Source organism: Engystomops pustulosus, chromosome 2 (genome assembly GCF_040894005.1).
Source record: "Engystomops pustulosus chromosome 2, aEngPut4.maternal, whole genome shotgun sequence".
Lineage (NCBI taxonomy): Eukaryota > Metazoa > Chordata > Amphibia > Anura > Leptodactylidae > Engystomops > Engystomops pustulosus.
In genome coordinates this window covers 166,533,708-166,554,107 of record NC_092412.1, presented here as the reverse complement: position 1 = coordinate 166,554,107, position 20,400 = coordinate 166,533,708, and the positions used below count along the sequence as shown (strand labels likewise).

Genomic DNA, 20,400 nt, shown 5'->3' with positions numbered 1-20,400 from the left:
TCACGTTGATCTGAGGTCTCAGTTTCTGTCGCCATTAGCCGGTGCAAGCTACGTCAATCAGGTACACCAGTATAGTAGGGTAGTTTTTTCTTTAGAAGGGTTCTAATGTCAAAATAATGGGGCAGATTTACTTACCTGGTCCATTCACGATCCAGCGGCGCGTTCTGTGTGGAGGATTCCGGTCTTCCGGCGATTCACTAAGGTACTTCCCCCGATGTCCACTAGGTGTCGCTGCTGTGCTGAATTCCGTCGGATTGCGCCGAGCCAGACCGGATGAAGGTAAGTGCGTGTCAAGCGACACTTTTTTTAAAAAAATGCGGTGGTTTTTCCGAATCTGTCGGGTTTTCCTACGACCACGCCCCCCCATTTCCATCGCGTGCACGCCGGCGCTGATGCGCCACAATCCGATCGCGTGCGCCAAAAACCCGGGCCAATTCAGGGAAAATTGTCGCAAAACTGAAAAATTCGGGTAACCCGGCGGAAAAACGGGATTCGGGCCCTTTGTAAATGACCCCCATTATCCTTTAGATTCTGGTATCCCTGAAGCCTACTAGCCTATCTAGGTTTATGTGCACTAATAAGGTCAGACCTCTATATATAATTTTATATATATATGTATATGACCCTTAATCATTTATGCATCATGTGTTATGCACCTGTCTAATATGTGTTATTTTTTATACATAGACAACAATTGGCAGCTCTGAGTCCTCCGTTATGGACGTCATTATTTCAGATCCCCTGCCGATAGCTCCTGTGAGTGGTTTCAGGGGGTCTGGAGTGATTGGGGTAAAAAACTTTCCTCATGCTATGTATATTTAAAAAATATATATATATATATCAAGACCTGCATAATATAAAACTAGTACCTTTCTCCTTCTCTTTTGGCAAGACTCCAAAGAGAAGGAGAAATCTAAGGAGCCAGATAGAAAGAAAACATAATCATGCAGATGCACCGTGTGTTTTAATAAACTTTTGAGTAAATATAAAAAGCCAGTAAGCAAAGACTGCCTAGATAACATACTCAAAGAAGAAAGATATTCTTTTATGGATGAGATGAGAACTTTCATTAAAGGGGAAGTCCAATCTTCAGTAGCTGCATCCATGAAATCCTTTATCCCTCAAATAGCACCACCCAAAAGAATTGGAAGGCAGAGTCAGAGGAAGCAAGTTCATCTTTCTCTATAGATATGGATATAACTCCATCAGTGGCGGCAACTAAAATGGAATCAAAATATCTATTTGCTTCAGAAAGTCTTGCTTCAATACACAAAGCAGTTAGAGACACCTTAAAGATAGAGGACATAGAAGAAGCGAAATCTGTCCAAGACAAGCTCTGAAAAGAGTCTTCCCAATCAATAATACTCTCAATGAGTTGATACTGGAAGAGTGGAGAGAACCTGAGAAAAGGATTTCTATGTTTGATGATGAAGAAGTGGAAAATTGGAACGCAATGCCTAAAGTAAATGTTCAAGTAACCAAAATTACAAAGAAAACTAATCTCCCTTTTGAGGATGCCATACAACTAAAAGATCCTATGGACAGAAAAGCTGACAGCTTATTGAAAAAAGCATGGGAAGCAGCCATGCTAAATCTCAAATTGAACATATCTACAACATCTATTTCCCATACTCTTTTCTTTTGGTTATCGGAATTGGAGGACCATATTAAAACCGCCACTTCAAGAGAAATGTTACTTGATACTATACCCATGCTGAAATCTGCTACAGCTTTCATCGTGGATGCTTCTGCTGAGGGAGTTCGATTTAGCGCAAAGGAGGGTGCTTTATCAAATTCAGTCAGACGTGCTATTTGGTTAAGACAATGGGGTGGCGATTGTAGATTTAAAGCTAAATTGTGTAGTTTTCCCTTCCAGGGTGAGTATGTATTTGGCAGCAGAACTGGACGCCATTCTTGAGAAAGAATCACAAAGAAAGAGTCACAAATCGGAAGAAAGGCTTTCCTGAAGCAAGATCGGGTCAAACGAAAAACAATCCTTTTGAGACCCCAAAGAGAAGAAGTTTCCTTACAAAGGTAAACAAGGTAGATGGAGCTATCCCAAAGGTGGAAGAGTAAGAGGCTTTCTCCTCAGTTCCAGTAACTCAGCCTCTACCTTTAGAAAACAATGACGCCAGAGAGAAAGGTTACTTCATTTCCGTCATCACTGGACTCAAATAACTTCAAATCCATGGGTCTAATGGATCCTATTAGATGGATACAAGTTGGAGTGGAACTCTCTTCCTCCCAGCAACTTAATGGTGACATGGTTTTAAAACTCAAGGAAATGGATGTGATAACTCCAGTTCCCAAAGAATCACAGAGAAGACGACATTATTCCCCTCTATTTCTAATAAAAAAGCCAAATGGTACATTCCGTCTGATATTTAACCTGAAAAATCTGAACAGACATATTGGGGCTCATTTACTAAGGGTCCGCGGACCGCATTTTTGTCGTGTTTCCTGCCGATTTCCATGTTGCGCAAATTGGGGGGCGGGGCCATTGGACGATCAGACGGATTCGGACAACGCACAGGATTTAACATTGCAAATTGTGTTGCAAGACATGCACTCACATACACCAGGAAGAAGAAGGTGAACTCCGGCGAACCTCAGCGGGGAAGCGACAGATGCAGGATCTCGGGCACACAATGTTGGTGAATCGCGCGGGACTTCATCTTTGTCGGACCGTCTGGATCGGGGATCGCGACAGGACCGGGTAAGTAAATGTGCCCCAAGCTGTCCTAAAGTCAAAATATTTCTAGTTGCCCATGGCAACCAATCACAGCTCAGCTTTCATTTTACCAGTGCTCATGAATATTTTAAGCGGGAGCTGTGATTGGTTGCCATGGGCAACTAGAAATATTCTGACTTTCAGACAGCTTGATAAATTTGCCCCATTCTTTACAGAAAATTCAAGATGGAGACTATTTTCTCAGCCCCCCCACTTAATTCCGCCAAAAGCTTTCTTGTGTACCATCGACCTAAAAGATGCATATTATCATGTGCCAATCTATCCACCATCCCAAAAATTCCTCAGCTTTGCAGATCTCACTGCGAGTGGAGACACAGCTTGCTTTCAATACAAAGCTCTTCCGTTCTGGATCTCATCTGCCCCAAGGACATTTTTGAAAATAATGATAGAAGTAGTGGCATTCTTAAGATCCAAGAAGGTGTTGATTATTCCACATCTGGATGACCTACTGATAAGTGGTCAAACAGAGCAGGAACTTATCCAATACAGAAATCTGACGATTATTGCGCTTCAACAGCTGGGTTGGTACATAAACTGGGAAAAATCCAAACTCAACCCCAGCACAGAGACAATATTCCTAGGCACACTTCTGAATACAACTCTACAGACGTCTTTTCTTCCTACCGAAAAGATGTTCAAGCTCTTTCAACAAATATGTCATATCCAACAACAGCAATATTGTACAATAAGAGAAGCCATGAGAATTCTGGGGCAGATGACGGCCACCATCCAATCGGTCCAATGAAGTCAGAGCCACACTTGAGCATTTCAGAGCTGGATTCTAGAAGTTTGGGACAAGAACCCACTTTATCTAGACCAAAAAGTCCATCTACCTCCTCTAGTCAAAACTTTCCTAAACTGGTGGACAGAAAGTTTACACTTGAAGAAAGGAGTACATTGGCATCCATGGCCAGTCATGGTAATCCAAACAGATGCCAGCATATCTGGTTGGGGTGCAAGTTTGGGAGACAAACTTCTTCAAGGCCAATGGACTATGTCTATCCAGAATCGCTCTTCAAACTACTGCAAACTAAGGTCAGTTTGAAAAACGTTGAAGAACAGTGCTCCAGAACTGAAAAACTGTCATATAAAAATCTATACGGATAATACTACAGCAGTAGCTTACTTGGAAAACCAAGGAGCCACAAGAAACAGGGAACTTCTACATCTATCGGAGAAAATTTTCTCTTGGGCAGAAAAGCATGTCCTCTCATTAAGGGCGGTCTACTTAAAAGGAGAAGAGAACAAAGTGGCAGATTTCTTGAGCAGAAATCAATTGGATCAGAACGAATGGTGTCTGAACAACAAAATATTTCAAGAGATAACTCAGATTTGGGGTCATCCGATGATAGATCTATTTGCCACCAGAGCCAACTCCAAAGTGGAAAATTTCTACTCTCTGGACAGAACTCGGACAAGCCTTCTGGTGGATGCATTCAATCAAGTCTGGAGTGCTCCTCTCATGTATGCCTTCCTTCCTATTCCAGTGGTTTCCAGAGTGATCCAAAAGATCCGGACAGACAGAGCTACAGTAATCTTAATAGTACCCTTTTGCCCAAAATAGCTGGTTATATAAAAAGTATGGAAAAAGTTTGTGGCATTTTGTGGTCCATGTCAACCTAACCAGACATCTCTCCAATATTTCCCAGGTCCTAGATTTCTTACAGTCCGGGTTTGACAAAGGCTTGAAGATCAGTATCCTGAAAGTTCATATTTCGGTACTGGGTGCTTTCTTTGATCAACCTTTGGGCGATAACAGATGGATCAGCAGGTTTGTGAAAGCCATGTCTAGGTTGAGACAAAATTTTGTACAAAAGATCCCATCATGGGACCTCTCTTTAGTGCTTAAAGGGGTTGTATGGCCACAGACATTGACAGCCACAAGGTACAATAATGAACGATTTGGAAATTACCAATTTACAGTTATTAAGAATATTTGATTATTTGTAAGATAATGTAATTGTTAGCTTGCTAGACCAAAGCTGTTTACACTTACTGATATCTAAGGTAACGACCAGCGTCTTTCGGCGCGCATGCGTAGAAGGCTCTCTCTCTCCAGGGCATGCTGCTCGCACTCGCCAGCGTGTGTGAGTGCACGCTAGCCGCACGCGTGAGTTTGCTGGTTCAGGGCGTTTGCGCGTACAGGGTGGGTACGTGGCCGCACTGTCTGTCAGAGCAGCTGGAAGAACTTTATTAGCAGCGTGTCCTTCCCGAGAGGTTAGCAACCGTTTACTCTCCTGTTGGGCATAACAATCTATTTTATAGTCATCACAGATTGTGATGACTACTGGGCAGGTGGGCAAAGGTGACTGTCAACTCAGCATTTTTTTTTTCTAGCAGGACTAATCGCTAATATTCCTCCACAACCTTATAGAGTGGCTAACAGTGGCAAATAGCTATTGTGGGGCACCTGTGTTGAAATTTTTTTTTTATTGTAGACTGGTCCTCAGTATAAAGCATGGCTACTGTGGCAAATGTGACTATTGGAGACTGTCTCTCTATATATAAGATGCATGGATCCTTGGGGGCTAATGTGACTATTGGCGACTGGCTCTCTATATATGATGCATGGATCCTTGGGGGCTTATGTGACTATTGGGGAGTGTCTCTCAATATATGATGCATGGATCCTTGGGGGCTAATGTGACTACTGTAGACTTGCTCTCTATATATGATGCATGGATCCTTGGGGGCTAATGTGACTATTGGAGAGTGTCTCTCTATATATGATGCACGGATCCTTGGGGACTAATGTGACTACTGTAGACTCGCTCTCTATATATGATGCATGGATCCTTGGGGGCTAATGTGACTATTGGAGAGTGTCTCTCTATATATGATGCATTGATCCTTGTGGGCTAATGTGACTTCTGTTGACTCGCTCTCTATATATGATGCATGGATCCTTGGGGGCTAATATGACTATTGGAGAGTGTTTCTCTATAGATGATGCATGGATCCTTGTGGGCTAATGTGACTACTGTAGACTCGCTCTCTATATATAATGGATGGATCCTTGGGGGCTAATGTGACTATTGTAGAGTGTCTCTCTATATATGATGCATGGATCCTTGTGGGCTTATGTGACTATTGGAGAGTGTCTCTCTATATATGATGCATGGATCCTTGTGGGCTAATGTGACTACTGTTGACTCACTCTCTATATATGATGCATGGATCCTTGGGGGCTTATGTGACTATTGGAGAGTGTCTCTCTATATATGATGCATGGATCCTTGTGGGCTAATTTGACTATTGGCGACTGGCTCTCTATATATGATTCTTGGATCCTTGGGGGCTAATGGGACTACTGTAGACTCGCTCTTTATATATGATGCATGAATCCTTGTGGGCTAATGTGACTATTGGAGAGTGTCTCTCTATATATGATGCATGGATCCTTGTGGGCTAATGTGACTACTGTTGACTCACTCTCTATATATGATGCATGGATCCTTGGGGACTAATTCGACTATTGGCGACTGGCTCTCTATATATGATTCTTGGATCCTTGGGGGCTAATGTGACTACTGTAGACTCGCTCTCTATATATGATGCATGAATCCTTGTGGGCTAATGTGACTATTGGAGAGTGTCTCTCTATATATAAGATGCATGTATCCTTGGGGGCTAATGTGACTATTGGCGACTGGCTCTCTATATATGATTTATGAATCCTTGGGGGCTTATGTGACTATTGGCGACTGGCTCTCTATATATGATGCATGGATCCTTGGGGTCTTATGTGACTATTGAACATTGTTGCAGAATATCACAAAGGCATTCTCGGACTACAATACTATATAGTTTATTTCATTGTGATCTTGGTCTACTAGCCTGCCTGTAATAGCTAGAGTGGGAACCATAATGCTCTTTTACCGGGGGTCATAATGCCCTTTACCGGGGGTCTGAAATTAATTTGTTGTCTATTGGTGTGTTTGTAAATATATATTTACAAAAAAATTCTAATTTAGTAAACAATATGCTTATTGCTTTGCATTCTACGTAAAATCAACTTTATTGGGGGCGGCTTTTTATATAGTATCTTCCCGGGTTGTTTTACTTATATTGAAATTCTTTGAAGACAATATTCTGTGCTGTTCAATGGTAAGTTTTGAACAGAATTAAATAATTATTCTTGACAATATACATTTATAAATAATGATGTAAAAGGGCAAATGTAAAAATGAAAGAATTTTGCACACACTATCACTATGACTGAAATTTTGAACCTTTGCAGTAGTACTAATAGTAATAGTAGTAGTAGTAGTAGTGTCAGGCTTGCGGGTTGTGGATCCTCTGGACCACTGCAGACGATGACTCAAGCCGCTATCTGGGACCGGAGTCTAAGTGGTACCCGGTTTTCACCAGAGCCCGCCGCAAAGCGGGTTAAACAAGCTGCGGCATGGTACCACCAGGTCGTTCCTCAGGCGTGACTTGTCTGCAGTGGTGGCCAAGGTTGAGGTACAGAAACAGTAGACAATCTCGAGGTCAGGTAACACAGGAACACGGAGGAACTGAGGAACGCAGGAGACACAGGAACGCAGGAGATACTGGAATGCAGAAGACACTGGAATGCAGGAAAATCGCAATAGAGCTTTCTCTTAGGCTGTGAGGCACAAGGATCGGGCAGGGTGAGATGGGAGAGGCAGATATAAATAGCCTCATGGGAAATGGCCAGCGCCAATTAATGGCCCTTAAAATTTTCTAAGGCTGCCCTAAGCGAGGCCGGGACTCGGGAGCGGAGAGAGGTATGAAGTGCTGGCGCTGCACCTGCAGGGAGCGAGAGGCACGGGTGAGCCCGCGACCCGCGATATGGGTCGCCGGCCCACCCGTGACAAGTAGAAGTACTAAGTAGAAAGAAAGATGCCAGCTCACCTCCACAAAACGACCGGACCCGGCACGGGCCAACCCTCTGCTGGGGTAGGAGAATATATGGCAAACAATTGATGGTCCAGCCAAGGTCCACGGTCTAAAAATGTTTTTCTTTATTGAAGCATATATAGCAATAACAGATCCACTCAGAAAGACGGTAGTCGCCTACGCGTTTCAGACAGATTACCTGTCCTTAGTCATGGCTCAAGGACAGGTAATCTGTCTGAAACGCGTCTATGCTTCAATAAAGAAAAACATTTTTAGACCGTGGATCTTGGCTGGACCGTCAATTGTTTGCCAGTAGTACTAAGTAATCTAATAATTTAACTTTTGGCCTTTAAAAATATATTTTTTTTTTTTAACAGTACCAACGGTATGCCTTCTTGCATAGTACCTGGATGCACACATACATGGGTCGTTACCGACCACAACAAAATTATGCACGTCTTTCCAAACGACAAGGAACGGATCCGTGCATGGCTACGTCAAGCCCCACAGTTTTTTGAAAATATTGAATCATGGGTTGAAAAAATTATCTTGGGATGTGTATAGGATGTGTTCGCAACACTTTGAACATGATAGTTATTTCTACGAAGGAACAAAGCGAAGACTACGTCCAGATGCGGTTCCAACTTTGACATTCCAGATCGAATTCCATCCTCAAGCCGCAAAAGTCAAGAAACGCAACATCATGCTCCTATCTCCCAAATAACCACCACTAAAAAAAGTTACCAATTGTGTCAGCACCGGAACAAATCTCTGTTCCAGCCACTTTGATAGAAGTGGGGGACACTATTATTGTGGAAGTGCCCCTCGTAATGTGTCATGAGGTAATGGAACAAAATCCAGGAAGTCTGGCAATCCAAGGGACACCCACAATACTGCATTAAGCATCAAAATCTGTAGAGACCACTGAACGTGCAGTAATGACTGAACCAGTTTATATTTATAATAGGCCGTCCATTTCCAAAATAAAACAATGTAGCATTGGCATACAATGTGATCTAATTACTGAAAAAACTGGCCAGATCCAGAATCCAACTCCTGCTTCCCTGGTTCGGAAACCACATTCTACAATTGAAGACACCATACAAATTGAACAAACAAAATCACAAAAAGAATTGAAACGGCCAAAAAAAGGGTTGTAAAAGGAAACTAGTTGAGTCTACAACAGCAATGCAATCAGACAATCCTCCACTTTCTTCTACCCCTTTGAAAGGATCAATTGTATCATCTACCACTTCACTTTTACATTTAGTTAGTCCAATATCAGTGTGACCAAAATTGTTACAAGCGACATCTCCAACAAGGAACAACCACAAGTTAGTTTGGGTACTTCATCACAAAGAAACATTTCAACTGACTTTGAAGATATATTTGAAGAAACGTTCCCCAGTGCCCATGAACAGGATACTTCCTTCTATCTTTCTAATGTTGCAGAGGAGAGTGAAGAAGAAAGTTGCTTTTCTGAGAGTGAAGACATAGTGGTGGAATCATCAAGTAACTTTGAATGAATGATTCCATGCCCTTACAGAAAACGATGTAATGATAAACTCATTTCTGTCAAAGAAGGTTTGGAAGGTTTGATGAGCGGTTGTAATTTTCTACGCATTTCAAATTTCTTCCATATATTGAATTTACTGGGGATATCACATACAACATACTAAGAGCATCAACGAAAATATCTCTATGCATCAATACATAATTATTGGTTGGATCAGCAGAAAACCATTATATCTGCATATGGAAACAAAGCTGTTTCCTCAGCAGGAGCAGGCTGACAGCCCTGGCTTTTCTGCTAAATACAATGGGGCAGATTTATCAAGTGTCTGAAAGTCAGAATATTTCTAGTTGCCCATGGCAACCAATCACAGCTCCCCTTTAAAATATTCATGAGCACTCGTAAAATGAAAGCTGAGCTGTAATTGGTTGCCATGGGCAACTAGAAATATTCTGACTTTAAGACACTTGATAAATCTGCCCCACTATCTACACAATGATGGAAGTCAAAAGCCAAAAAATTGTAGGATTTACAGTTGAACAGCTAATACCTCCCACTACCTCAGTTTTACTTGAAAAAATAGCTTTTGAGAAGACTTTATGCTCTTTGATAGAACAAGGAGTCAACGTTGGAATAATAGCTACGGATCGCCATGTAGGAATTCGTAAACTTATGCGAGAAAATTATCAACACATTATTCAGGAATTTGATGTTTGGCATTTGGCAAAATCTGTTGGGCAAAAATTGCTTGCTGCCTCTAAAATTAGATCATGTTCATCCAACTGAGGATGTCTAGATATGTGTTGTTATTGCAGAGTTGAATATTTTCCTGATACGTTTTTATCTGATTACTGATAAGTATAAGCCGAGACCCCTAATTTTACCACCAAAAACTGGAAAAACCTGTAACACGACGTTACAGAAGACAGAAGACGGGCGCTGAAGCAAGAAGAGTAGCCGAGAAGACAGAAGACGAGCCGCGCGGACTTCGGGGGAGCATCGCTGCGCATCGGGGCCACTGGAGGGTGAGTATATAAGTTTATTATTTTTTAAGTCCATTGACTATCTCTATTGACTTGTGTATAAGCCGAGGGGACGTTTTTCAGCACATTTTTTTTCGGCTTATACACGAGTACATTTTTTGTGATAAAAATTGATTTGTGATAAAGCTTTAACAATTGTACCTTATTTGTTTGATCCTGATAAATTAACAAATAAAATTCTTTATACACTTTTTGGAAATCTTTGTGATTTTTACTTTCTCGCATCACCCCAATGTTTGCTATTATTAAAGGTAAAGAAACATACTCGTGGGAACAACACTAATATTGAAAAAAGTAATCATTGCTTATAAAATTTACAACAGCCAGTGACTGATAAATCTTCATGCATTTTTATTACAAGAAAGATTTATAGACAAAAATTTGACATAAAACATTCTGTAAGCTAGACACAATGCTAGGAAAGATGCAGATTAGAGGCTAAGGCCGAACTGTATAAATTAGAACAAGAATACAAAGTGTACAAAAGGGTCATAGGTTTTGATTATAAAAAAAAAAACTTTGTGTAAAAAAGTTAAACAACCTCTAAATATGTCATAAAATGTATAAATAATAATAGAATATATTTATAAACATAAATTTTGAACACATTACTCCTTTGTTTTAAAAGTTCATTTCAGCATTGGTGTTACTGAGTGACATATCCATGTAATAACGAAAACCTGTGTATTGTCCGGATTGTTCTGGGTAGGAATTACGAATTTTTGAAACCACACAAGATGGAATGGGAATTCTGTAATGCTTCCCAAGGTGTCCATGTACCCATGCAGTGTAGGATCTGTATGGCGCATAATGTAAGGATCTAGAAAGACATAAATAAATTTTAGAATGATAAATATATATATATACCAAAAAAACAAAAAGTGGAACGGCACCGTGTACGAAGTTGAGTGGGTGCAGGTCTTCGTCGGAGGTCCAACCAACCCCGTTAGTCATAGCAATGAGTAACAAGTGAAGCAGCACTCCGTATGGATAAGGTGAAGAAACTTTTATTCCACCATAGGTGAGGATGCAACGTTTCGTCTCGCTCTATGCAGACATTTTCAAGCATAGTGAGTCAGCGGTCAGCTGACTTAAATAGTCAGGTGAGGTAATCACCAACATATGTGACATCATTTGTAAGAATACAAGGCATATAAAAAATCCAAAAAATCATTCTAGTGCACCGTGGTTACATTATTGTTTGGTCAGACATATATATAAGTGAATACAACGTATACAAATATACAAAATGTGTACGTTACTATGGATATCGGCATAGCGTCCAACAGAAGGGGAGGTCCGATTCCTGTGTTAATGTCCGTAGACGTGCAACAATAAAGTGTCTTGTGCAAAAATACAAAAAGAAAGACAATAGAGCATGTGTTCCAGATGTAGTCCACAAAAAAATATGTATTTCGACCAGCTGTATAAAAAGTCCAGAGCATAGTCGAACAACTAAAGTCCGGTAATTATCAGAAGGGACATGCGCAGAAAGCGCTCACACATAGCGAGGCCATCTTACTCAAGGGAATCCCGACTTCATGCAGCCTTAATCTGGTGATGGGACTAGGATGCTCCGACTGGGACTAGCAGTGGGAAACAACGGGAAAACGGCAAGTGGTCCATAGGTAAGCAGGTATCGCTGGGTACAGACATCATATTAAGCCAAGAGGCTAGAGAGGTCTCCACCAGCAGAAGGTGCCCCGTCCGGGATCGCTGCCTCCTTCTTTGGGTCCACAGCCGTAGGTTTATCCCGGTCGCCCTGGAGTCACCGTCTGTCAGGCATTCAAAGTTGTCCACATCAAGGTCCAGAGGTTGCTGTAGGGTACAGAAATACGTAAGTAAGGCCTGTGTGTAATTCATCCAAACATGCTCTATATTGCAATATAATGATTAATGTCAGAATCGACAGACAGAACTTAGTGAATGGTTTCAAGACCCCTAGAAAATACGTACAGAACATACAGCAATTAATTAAAGACATTTAAAGGAAGGTCTCTGTTGAGACCATGAGGACTCATGGATCCCAATCTGTGGATCCATTGTACCTCCCTGCGTTTTAACAGAAGTTCCCTGTTGCCACCTCTTTTTAACGGAGGAATTCGATCTACAATGGAGAAGCGGAGATCCTCTATTTTATGGCCAGCTTCATGAAAATGGTGCGGTACTGGGAGGTCGAGTTTTTTGGTTCGTATGCTCGATTTGTGATTATTAAGCCGTAGTCTACATTCTGTGGTTGTTTCACCAACATATAGTAACTTACATGGACATTGTAATACGTATATCACATAGTCACTTCTGCATGTCAAATAGGAGTTGATTTTAAATGTCATCTGTGAAGATGGATGGGTGAATATCTCACCCTTCCGCATAAGGGTGCAATTATCGCATGCCATACATGGAAAGCAACCCATGCGTGTAGTTTTCTCTCTTCTCTGTGTGGATACATCATTCTTAACTAGCATATCTCTCAAGTTCCTACTTCTCTTATAAGAGAATAGGGGGGGGGACTGAAATTCTTGAATGGATTTATAATAAGAGTTGAGAATACACCAATTTTTTTTAATGATAGAGGCAATGTTCTGGCTGTGTGGTGTAAATGTAGAAACCATGGGGATACGAGCATTAGTCTTATTGGTGGATGTTTTGGATAGTAAACTTGTACGGTCCATAGAAAATACCTTATCCATATGTGCTCCAACCAAAGCTTTGGGGTAACCCCTATCGATGAATTTCCTGCCCATTGTGTGGAGTTCGGTACATCTAGCGTCTTTATCACTAACTATTCTTTGGACTCTCAGCAGTTGGCTGTAAGGTAGTGATCGGATCATATTTTTTGGATGGTTACTGTCATAGCTGAGAAGGGTGTTACAATCAGTAGGTTTAACAAATAAAGTTGTTTTAAGACTGTTATCGGCCACATATACTTTAGTATCAAGAAATTGTAAATCTGTATCAGAGACCACCATCGTAAATTTTATGTCAGGATCAACGTCATTTAAAAAGTCAAGAAAATCATGTAAGGATGCTCTGTCCCCGGTCCAGATGGAGAAGACGTCGTCGATGTACCGCCACCACTTCAGTACATGTCCGAAGTGGTGGGACACATAGACGCACGCCTCCTCTAAATCGGCCATCACAATGTTGGCATAGGCTGGGGCCACGTTGGACCCCATAGCAGTACCCCTTAACTGCACATAAAATTCGTCATTAAACATGAAATAGTTACATGTAAGGATGATTTCAAGTAGACCCAAAACAAATTCTTTACTGGCATCATTATAATCAGACTTTGATAAGGCTCTAGCCACACTAACAATACCTCGTTCATGGTTAATCGATGTGTACAGACTTGTAACATCGAATGATACAAGAAGGGCACCTGTTGGGACAAAAATGGTAGCGATCTTATTCAAAAAATCAGTGGTGTCCCTGATGTATGATTTGGTATTAATGGCAAAAGATCGAAGAACCCTGTCTAGAAAGATGGCAGCAGGGCTAAGTAAGGAATCCCGCCCTGAAACAATAGGTCTGCCTGGTGGAAAGTTTAGGCATTTGTGTATTTTAGGCAGGCAGTAGAGTAGGGGGATTTTTGGAAATTTAGGGATCAAAAAATCACGTAGATCCCGATCAATGATATCCATCGCATAGGCATGATCGACCAGCAGTCTCAATCTCTTAGTGAAAATTTTTGTGGGGTCAGTGTCAACTTTTTTGTATACTAGAGGGTCATTAAGTTGGCTATAAACCTCATCCATATATTTAGGACGATCCATAACGACGATCCCCCCACCTTTGTCGGCGGGTTTGATCACAAGATCGCCGTTATGGATCAGTCCCTCAAGTGCCCTTCTTTCAGCCAAAGACAAATTGTTTTTAACAGTGAAATTAGAAAGTTCCTCCTTATACATATCAATATCTCTCTGCACGGCTGTTATAAAGGTATCAACTGCCGGGGAGTTGGTGGGAGGACAGAAATTACTTTTAACAAAAAGATCACAACCTTTCAGACTAAAATCTGTACCTGTGTTTCGAACAATATTATCATCATTCTGGATGGAAGCTCTATCGGTAAACCATGTTTTTAACTTAATGGCTCTGAAAAAGCGATTAAGTTCGATATCAAAATTCAACCAGTCCATAGAGGTTGTGGGGCAATAAGAAAGACCCTTGTCCAGAACTTTCAGTTCAACAGTAGATAGAGAATATGAAGAGATATTTACCACAGAGTGTAGATTCATTTTTTCTTGGTTGTTAGTGTCTGTTGTCTCGAGCCTTTGCCACTCCTGGTTCTTTGACTGTCGTTTGTATTTACGTCCTCCTCGTCGTCTTTTGTAGCTGCCGCGTTTCTTTGGTCCGTAGGTCGAGGTTCTAAAAAATCGCTGGAAGTAGTGCTGTTGGAAGAATTCTTGTCGTTGCGTTTTCTTTGATTATCTCGTTTGTTTTTTCTATTATAAGGCATATCATCATGTTTCCATGTATATATGTTCCCCGTGGCATAATCATCCTTGTCCCTCGTCCATTTATGACGTTTAATCTCTTCCTGTTCTTTTTGATATTTAGAAAAAATCACTTTAGCTTTTTCTTTGTAGGTGTTGAATTCTGCCTCATCCAGTAATTGACTCAATTCTTTTTCCAAGTCATTTAATTTGACTTGCCCTATTGTCATGTCCTGTTGTATAAATTCAATATTTAGGAGGATAATGTCCAGAGCATATTTATTTGATAAACCTTCAAATCTGGTACAGAATTCTGTGTTCGAAGGGAAGAGATTGGGTCTCAGATGTGTCCTAAGTCCCCGAGGGATGATTTTATGTCTATAATATTGGCATAGTAGGGACAAATGTAATTGAAAATTGATAAGTTTATTGATCTTGTGATCAAACCCGCCGACAAAGGTGGGGGGATCGTCGTTATGGATCGTCCTAAATATATGGATGAGGTTTATAGCCAACTTAATGACCCTCTAGTATACAAAAAAGTTGACACTGACCCCACAAAAATTTTCACTAAGAGATTGAGACTGCTGGTCGATCATGCCTATGCGATGGATATCATTGATCGGGATCTACGTGATTTTTTGATCCCTAAATTTCCAAAAATCCCCCTACTCTACTGCCTGCCTAAAATACACAAATGCCTAAACTTTCCACCAGGCAGACCTATTGTTTCAGGGCGGGATTCCTTACTTAGCCCTGCTGCCATCTTTCTAGACAGGGTTCTTCGATCTTTTGCCATTAATACCAAATCATACATCAGGGACACCACTGATTTTTTGAATAAGATCGCTACCATTTTTGTCCCAACAGGTGCCCTTCTTGTATCATTCGATGTTACAAGTCTGTACACATCGATTAACCATGAACGAGGTATTGTTAGTGTGGCTAGAGCCTTATCAAAGTCTGATTATAATGATGCCAGTAAAGAATTTGTTTTGGGTCTACTTGAAATCATCCTTACATGTAACTATTTCATGTTTAATGACGAATTTTATGTGCAGTTAAGGGGTACTGCTATGGGGTCCAACGTGGCCCCAGCCTATGCCAACATTGTGATGGCCGATTTAGAGGAGGCGTGCGTCTATGTGTCCCACCACTTCGGACATGTACTGAAGTGGTGGCGGTACATCGACGACGTCTTCTCCATCTGGACCGGGGACAGAGCATCCTTACATGATTTTCTTGACTTTTTAAATGACGTTGATCCTGACATAAAATTTACGATGGTGGTCTCTGATACAGATTTACAATTTCTTGATACTAAAGTATATGTGGCCGATAACAGTCTTAAAACAACTTTATTTGTTAAACCTACTGATTGTAACACCCTTCTCAGCTATGACAGTAACCATCCAAAAAATATGATCCGATCACTACCTTACAGCCAACTGCTGAGAGTCCAAAGAATAGTTAGTGATAAAGACGCTAGATGTACCGAACTCCACACAATGGGCAGGAAATTCATCGATAGGGGTTACCCCAAAGCTTTGGTTGGAGCACATATGGATAAGGTATTTTCTATGGACCGTACAAGTTTACTATCCAAAACATCCACCAATAAGACTAATGCTCGTATCCCCATGGTTTCTACATTTACACCACACAGCCAGAACATTGCCTCTATCATTAAAAAAAATTGGTGTATTCTCAACTCTTATTATAAATCCATTCAAGAATTTCAGTCCCCCCCCCTATTCTCTTATAAGAGAAGTAGGAACTTGAGAGATATGCTAGTTAAGAATGATGTATCCACACAGAGAAGAGAGAAAACTACACGCATGGGTTGCTTTCCATGTATGGCATGCGATAATTGCACCCTTATGCGGAAGGGTGAGATATTCACCCATCCATCTTCACAGATGACATTTAAAATCAACTCCTATTTGACATGCAAAAGTGACTATGTGATATACGTATTACAATGTCCATGTAAGTTACTATATGTTGGTGAAACAACCACAGAATGTAGACTACGGCTTAATAATCACAAATCGAGCATACGAACCAAAAAACTCGACCTCCCAGTACCGCACCATTTTCATGAAGCTGGCCATAAAATAGAGGATCTCCGCTTCTCCATTGTAGATCGAATTCCTCCGTTAAAAAGAGGTGGCAACAGGGAACTTCTGTTAAAACGCAGGGAGGTACAATGGATCCACAGATTGGGATCCATGAGTCCTCATGGTCTCAACAGAGACCTTCCTTTAAATGTCTTTAATTAATTGCTGTATGTTCTGTACGTATTTTCTAGGGGTCTTGAAACCATTCACTAAGTTCTGTCTGTCGATTCTGACATTAATCATTATATTGCAATATAGAGCATGTTTGGATGAATTACACACAGGCCTTACTTACGTATTTCTGTACCCTACAGCAACCTCTGGACCTTGATGTGGACAACTTTGAATGCCTGACAGACGGTGACTCCAGGGCGACCGGGATAAACCTACGGCTGTGGACCCAAAGAAGGAGGCAGCGATCCCGGACGGGGCACCTTCTGCTGGTGGAGACCTCTCTAGCCTCTTGGCTTAATATGATGTCTGTACCCAGCGATACCTGCTTACCTATGGACCACTTGCCGTTTTCCCGTTGTTTCCCACTGCTAGTCCCAGTCGGAGCATCCTAGTCCCATCACCAGATTAAGGCTGCATGAAGTCGGGATTCCCTTGAGTAAGATGGCCTCGCTATGTGTGAGCGCTTTCTGCGCATGTCCCTTCTGATAATTACCGGACTTTAGTTGTTCGACTATGCTCTGGACTTTTTATACAGCTGGTCGAAATACATATTTTTTTGTGGACTACATCTGGAACACATGCTCTATTGTCTTTCTTTTTGTATTTTTGCACAAGACACTTTATTGTTGCACGTCTACGGACATTAACACAGGAATCGGACCTCCCCTTCTGTTGGACGCTATGCCGATATCCATAGTAACGTACACATTTTGTATATTTGTATACGTTGTATTCACTTATATATATGTCTGACCAAACAATAATGTAACCACGGTGCACTAGAATGATTTTTTGGATTTTTTATATGCCTTGTATTCTTACAAATGATGTCACATATGTTGGTGATTACCTCACCTGACTATTTAAGTCAGCTGACCGCTGACTCACTATGCTTGAAAATGTCTGCATAGAGCGAGACGAAACGTTGCATCCTCACCTATGGTGGAATAAAAGTTTCTTCACCTTATCCATACGGAGTGCTGCTTCACTTGTTACTCATTGCTATATATATATACCATGTATTCTCGACTAAAAGACCACATGAGTTTAAGCCGAGAACCCTATTTTTAACAAATACAATTTGAAACACCTATTGACTATAGTACAATCAGGCACACACATCAGAATGTCAGTGCCCGGGTGATCTCACGGTGCCTGTGACGTACCGGTACATGGAGACGATGCCAGGACAATGATGGATACAAAAGGACCTGCCGGGTGGTGGGGGTTGGAAGGTGAGTACACTTTTTTTTTCATTTACTCTAGTATAAGCCGAGCTACGGATTGTGAGCCCTTTTTTTATGAAAAACTTGGCAGTTATTTGAGTATATACAGTATTTATATATTTATATTATTTTATGAAAAATTAACACCCTAATGAGAAGACAAAAAAATGTGGGATAGGAAAATAAATTTTGGAGAACAGAATAATTTTACAACACACATAAAATTGGGGGAAAAAAAGACAGAATAATTTACCTGTTGGCATGCACATTTTGAACCTTTCCAGTAAAAGTGCCTATTAGGTATAAGGTATGTATCAGTTGATCTTGTGATAGACATCGCTTGTTAAACATTGCATGGCGAGTGATGCAGTTAATCTCTGAACTGAAAAGGTCTCTCAGTTCATCACGCTCTCTGCAGCAAATGGATTCAGGCACAGAATTCATTTGGGAGCAATTGGTACACTGACACCAGTCAGTGTTGAGAAGACGGCCTACGATGACCATGTCCTCCTGTGGTCTCTCTTCACCCGGCGCCCATTGGGGGTCGTTTGTGAAGCAGAAGTCATTTGCACTGTATTGGGATCGGATGGAGGAACCCAAGTCTTCAATCAATTCCTGGATTTCCTAATAAAAACATTACAGAAAAATATATGAATACAACTTTTAAAAAAAAAATTAAATTTTGGTGTGTACCATTAGGCAGGCACATAAACATGACTTGCCACGTTTTGAAAAAAGTGCTGTACAGTCTATTTTGTTGTATGCATCAATGAAAAGGAAGTTTATTAATGTTTGTTTGACATCTGAGATAGTTTGGATACATATTCGGCAGGGTTGAGGCAACAGTTTTCTTACCGCACTGTGGATTCTGTCTGTAGTCGGTACTTCTTCGTCATCCTCTTCCACTTCTTCTTCTTCTGACTCTGGTTGACTAACCTATTTTAAAGTAGATTTGTACATTGCTATTAATAAAAGATGACATTTTAAAGAACATAAATATTTAAAAATATTATTATTTATTTTTTTTACCTCATCAGTGACTAAAATGATATCTTCTTCTAACACATCGGGGCAGATTTACTTACCCGGTCCATTTGCGATCCAGCGGCGCGTTCTCTGCGGTGGATTCGGGTCCGGCCGGGATTCACTAAGGCAGTTCCTCCGACGTCCACCAGGTGGTGCTGCTGCGCTGAAGTTCCCCGAGGCCCGCTGGAATGCCCTGAAATTCAAGGGCCTATTCCTAGTGAAGGTAATGCAACTCTTGCAACACTTTTTTTTTTTTTTTAAATGCGGCGGTTTTTCCGAATCCATCTGGTTTTTCGTCCGGCCACGCCCCCTTATTTCCGTTGCGTGCATGCCAGTGCCGATGCGCCACAATCCGATCACGAGCGCCAAAATCCCAGGGCAATTCAGGGGAAATCACCGCAAATCGGAAATATTCGGGTAACATGTCGGGAAACCGCGAATCGGGCCCTTAGTAAATGACCCCCATATTCTTCAATATCATCACAATAAGAAGCAGAAGCCTTTAGATAATGTAGAGGGAAAAAAAAATATTATTTAAAATGGTTTGACTGATATCCACATAAATCACCTTTTGTCTTGTATTACCTTGCATCATAGGGGGGCGTGTCCTACTTAGTCGGCTCCACACATCTAATCCTCCCCATGCCTTATGCCTCCTAACTAGTCACAGTTCATGTCATGTGACCAGAGTGACATAATCTTGGGTATTTTTGCATGTTAACAATAGCAAACTGTACCCCATGCATGGATCTTATGACATGTAGTCACAGCAGCTTCCATGGACTTCTATTACTCTTCATCCTCCATGGAGGCTGCTGTGATTTCATGTTCTCATGTACATGGTGTACATTTTTTATTCTTCAAATGCTGATTGAACTGGGATGATGTCACAGGTCACATGTCATGAATGTAACATAAAAAAAATTAACACAATATTTAACATATTTATGTCTGTAGCTCAATATTAGCATACAGTCCCTAAGTACAAGGAGGCAGAGCAATGATTTGAAGTGATGCAGAGCTGTCAGTGAGAATATTGTGGCATGGTTCACTGGCATCCTGAGAGAGGAGAAGAGTCAGAGCCCAGAGACAAGAGTCTGAAAAGCTAATTTGCATATCATAATATTTCTGTAAATTAGGTACTGCGGTTTTACACATTTCAACGCCTGACATGGGGCCTAGCAATTTCAATTTTACAACCATGAACGATTATAGGCAAATTATAGGAGATAGATAAGTTGACT

General features: G+C 41.1%; 1 protein-coding gene across 1 annotated transcript in view; it reads right to left on the bottom strand.

The window, feature by feature from the left end:
• Nucleotides 1-10,572: 10,572 nt before the first annotated feature.
• LOC140118855 (P2X purinoceptor 7-like) overlaps nucleotides 10,573-20,400 on the bottom strand; it is a 43,100-nt gene continuing 33,272 nt past the window's right edge. The window contains exons 2-4 of the mRNA XM_072137238.1: nucleotides 18,986-19,066; nucleotides 18,384-18,754; nucleotides 10,573-10,991 (exon numbers count right to left, since the gene is read on the bottom strand). Coding sequence (XP_071993339.1) covers nucleotides 10,793-10,991; nucleotides 18,384-18,634 — 450 coding nt within the window. The 5' untranslated portion in view covers nucleotides 18,635-18,754; nucleotides 18,986-19,066 and the 3' untranslated portion in view covers nucleotides 10,573-10,792. The remainder of the gene's footprint in view (nucleotides 10,992-18,383; nucleotides 18,755-18,985; nucleotides 19,067-20,400) is intronic.